The sequence below is a fragment of the Rhinopithecus bieti genome, unplaced genomic scaffold, assembly GCF_001698545.2.
Source record: "Rhinopithecus bieti isolate Rb0 unplaced genomic scaffold, ASM169854v2 scaffold_22548, whole genome shotgun sequence".
NCBI lineage: Eukaryota > Metazoa > Chordata > Mammalia > Primates > Cercopithecidae > Rhinopithecus > Rhinopithecus bieti.
Genome location: NW_016810469.1, coordinates 655,026 through 659,068, shown reverse-complemented (window position 1 = coordinate 659,068; position 4,043 = coordinate 655,026). Strand labels below are relative to the sequence as shown.

Here is a 4,043-nt window from a genome sequence, read left to right as displayed (position 1 = left end):
AAAAAAAAAAAAAAAAAAAAAAAAAAAAAAAAGACTTCCTTTATTGCCATGAAAATAAATAAAGGAGAAGGCCTGTGTGAGGTGCCTAAGACATAGGTCCCTAATGCCTCCTTAGCTAGTCAATTTCACCTCCTAGTAAGTTCACTCATTGGCCCTGACTGGACCCACTGGAAACTCCACAAACTTCAGGGCTTTCCTTGCGCTCCAGAGTCCAAGGCTTCTCCACTGCATCCCGACCCCACCCCCGCCTCTCCTCATCTAGGGCACACTCTCTCTCAATTGCCACCTACGCTTTACACTCCCACCCCACGGCCCCCAACCAGCTGGATACCTTCGCAGATGTCACCACGCTCCTGGAATCCCGCGCTGCAGCTGCAGCGGCCCACAGGCACCAGCCACTCGCCGTCAGCGCCGCAGTGCATGCGTGGGGGGCTGCCAGGCTCCCCTTCCGAGTGCGCCACGCACGTTCCGGCCACTTCCACCAGTGTGGAGAAGGCGCTCTCGGCTGCGGTGGCTGGGAACACGGCCAGGCCCCGCACAGTGGCACGGCACTGCTTGTAGTAGACGCGTACCGAGACAAGCGCCACGCATGCGCCCACGTCCTGAAAGGCCAGGTGGAAACCCCGCCGGCTGAGCGGGCCGATCTCGCGCACCTCTGTGTTCAGCTTCATCTTGCGCTCACCCAGGTCGCCCTGCGTGAAGCTCTCGTCCGCCGCGATCGTGTCGATTTTGCGGGGCCGGCTGCCGCCTAGGCGGGGACGCCCGCGGCCCAGGTCGGCCTCAGTTTCCAGGTAGTAGACGTTGAAGGTCTCCTTGCAGGTGCCCGCGGCGCCAGGGATGCTGCTGCAGTCACGGAGTGTGAACTGCAGCTCCACGAAGATGCGCTGCCCGCGGCCGCGGCTGATCCAGCCAGTCTGCAGCCAGTTGTCTTGGTTGGGCTCCAGCACATTGCACACTTGGTATGTGCGGATGGGACGGTCGTGTTCATCCACACCGCTGATCTCCTCCCACTGGGGACAAGAGTAAAGGGGTGGGCAGCCCAGAGCCAACTTGCTTCCAGGAGGTGGAGCGCTAGCAGTGACTCCTGACTTCTCTCTCACCACCATGCACACCCCGGAAATTGTAAGATGCAGCGCTGGGAGAAACTTTGGAAACAAATGATCCCAATCCTTATTTTTATAGATGGGGAAACTAAGGCTCCAGAGTGAGAGCGATCTGACCAGGTATGCACATCAAGTTAGTGGTGGAGCTAGGAATGGTGCCTGTAGTCTCCTGACTCTCCAACCAGTGCCCTTTGCACTCCACCAAGCTGCTGTTACAGCCCACATCATCCCAACCCTACCCCAAGTCTCCAAGCCTTTTTTAGGACTCCCAGTCTTGCTTGCTCTGTCAATCAATCAACAACATTGCTTGGAGGATCTACTACTATGTGCAAGCCACTGTCCTGTATTAGCTCCATCCAGATGCCAGGTTTCTGTTCCTAGACAGCCAGTTCTGTCCTCACTTATTCACTTTTTTTTTGTTTTGTTTTTTGTTTTTGACTGTTTAACTGGCTGAACACTCAACATTTTTTAATAGGCAACTCTGGCTTGAAGCCAGGGCTGCTGGAGACCACACACTCTGAGGAGCACTTTTGTCTGATGTAAACATTAGGAGCTGAGGAGACTGCGTCCTGGACCACCAGAGGATCCCTGGGACAGGGAGGGACACTTGTGCACTTACCCCATTACTCGGCAGTGCAGTCCAGCCCAGCTCGGCCTGGGAGGCTTTGGAATCCAGGAGGATGACTAAGGAGAGGGGAAGACAGAAATGTCAGAAATCGAGAAGGTCAGTTTAGCAAGAGAGTGGAATCCTTTGGTGAAGTCCCTGTAAATTTGCTGAGAGAATGCAAAATGTGACAAATGATATGGACAAGTTTTTCCCACTTCATAAAGCCCCAGGAGGGGGTGTGAATAGCTCAAATCCAGAGAGAGGTAGCCACAGTCAGTAGGGAAGGAGCTTGTATTCAATTCCTGGGGCTGCTGTAACAGATTACCACAAACACAGTGGCTTAAAACAACATATTGTTTTTCTGTTACAGTTCTGGAGGTCAGAAGCCCAAAGCCACTTTCACTGGTCTAGAGTCAAGGTGTCAGCAGGACTGTTTTCTTTTGGAGGCTCTGAGGGGAGAGTTCATGTCCTTACCATCTTCAGTGTCTGGTGGCCGCCTGTAGTCCCTGGCTTGTGGTCTCCTCCTCCATCTTCAAATCATATCACTTTAATCTCTGCCTCAGTCATCACACTGCCTTCTCCTCTGACTCTGACTCCTCCTGCACCCCTCATACAAGGACGATTGTGATTATTGGGCCCATCCAAATAATCTAAAACAATCTCTCCATCTCAAAAGATCATTAATCACATATGCAAAGTCCTTTTTGTCACTGAAGGTAACATTCACAGGTTCTAGGGATTAGGATATTGACATATTGGGGGTGGGGGTCATTATTCAGCCTTCTACAGGGTCCATGGCAAATACTCTAAGGTTGGCTCTCAGATTGGGGTGGGAGTCAGTAACTCTCCCCAGCCTTCTTAGGTTCCCAGAGTTATAACTAAGTGTCAGTTAGAGAGAGAGAGAAAGTGAGTAGTGAATGTATCAGGGGATTCCTGTATATACCCCCCAATCCACTCCCACTCAGGGGCTTTTCTGAGGTTGGTGGTCCCCAGGCATGAAGACTTGAACATTTTTAGTCTGACTCCCTGGGCCTCTGAGAAAACAATGTGGAGAGATACTGCTAACAACTGGAGAAATAAAATATCTCTTCTCCTCAGCCAGCCCTTTTCCCAGGGGCTGTCACTTCCACTGCTTTTGAAAGAATGTCAGGGGTCCTTTTATGTATACATCTATGACCCTTCCTACCAGAGAAGCTTGGAGTCCCTTTATTCCCCCAGGAGGCATTGGATCAGCAGCCTGCAACCTCTCAACATGGATCACAGAAACTGGTTTGGACAGCAGAGCCCACAGACCAGAGACAGGAGGCCAGGACATCCCGCAGTCTTGGAAGATTACCCTCTGGAGCTTAAGCCAGGGGGTGGGCCACCAAGGTGAGGGCCTCTCCAGAGGCATCAGCGACTGTGGGCAGGACCGCCGACAGCTTTCCGAGATCCGCGCAACTGACAGCACATCGGAATTGCATACTGAAAGGCATCAGCCATCCAGGGCCCCGACCAACCCCGCGGTCAACGCCTCAGATTCCAGCTCCTCCGGATTCTGCACCTGGATATGACGCCTCTGGATTCAACTGAGCGTATAGCTCCCCCAAATGCACAATCAGAGGCAAGACGCGGGCCACAGTATCGCCGACAGCCTCAAACCCGGCAACACGGAGCGCGCCCGGTAGACTACGCTCATAATTCAGCACTGCGGACAGTTCCATGATTGCACGTCGGGCAGCGCCCGGACCCAGCCCCCTCGACCAGCATTCCACCTCATGCTGGCCACACTGCGGTCTCCTAGCCCCTGTGGTCCGGGCTCCACCCGGTCTTTCCATATTCCGAGCTCACCTCCGCATCTCCCTGTCTCCACTCTTCATCTCCCCGCCCCCGCAACTCCCACCTCCAATCACTCAGCTTGTCCGTCTCACCCGCCGCTGGACCTCTGCCTCTGGCTCCCGCGGTTCCTGGTCTCTTTCTTCCCCAACCTCCCGGGTCTCCAGCCCCCAAGCTCCTCAGCGCCCCTCTCATCGCTATTGCTTGGCCACATTTTTCTCTATCTCTCCAGTTCTTTGCTGCCTGCTTGCTTCAAGCCCCAGTACAGACTCTAGTCTCTCCAATGACTCCTTCCCGCAGAACCCCCGTCCCCAACCCCCTATCTTTTGGCATGCCAGGCTCCGAGCAGAGCCCACCAGTCTTCTCACCTTCCTCGGCGGTCCCAGGCCGCCAGGGTCCCAAAAGCAGCGCGAGACAGAGCGGCATCCGGCAGAGGAACAGGTGCAGCGGGTGTGGACCGGCGCAGGTCTCCATGGTCCGCAGACCGAGCTGTCAGTGCAGCCGCGGCTCAAGCCGCG

At 54.5% G+C, this 4,043-nt stretch overlaps 1 protein-coding gene across 1 annotated transcript in view; it reads right to left on the bottom strand.

Moving 5' to 3' along the window:
* EPHA10 (EPH receptor A10) overlaps nt 1–4,043 on the bottom strand; it is a 49,748-nt gene extending 45,705 nt beyond the window's left edge. The window contains 3 exon segments of the mRNA XM_017892144.1: nt 332–1,010; nt 1,723–1,787; nt 3,894–4,043. Of these exon segments, the coding sequence (XP_017747633.1) occupies nt 332–1,010; nt 1,723–1,787; nt 3,894–3,999 (850 nt within the window). The 5' untranslated portion in view covers nt 4,000–4,043.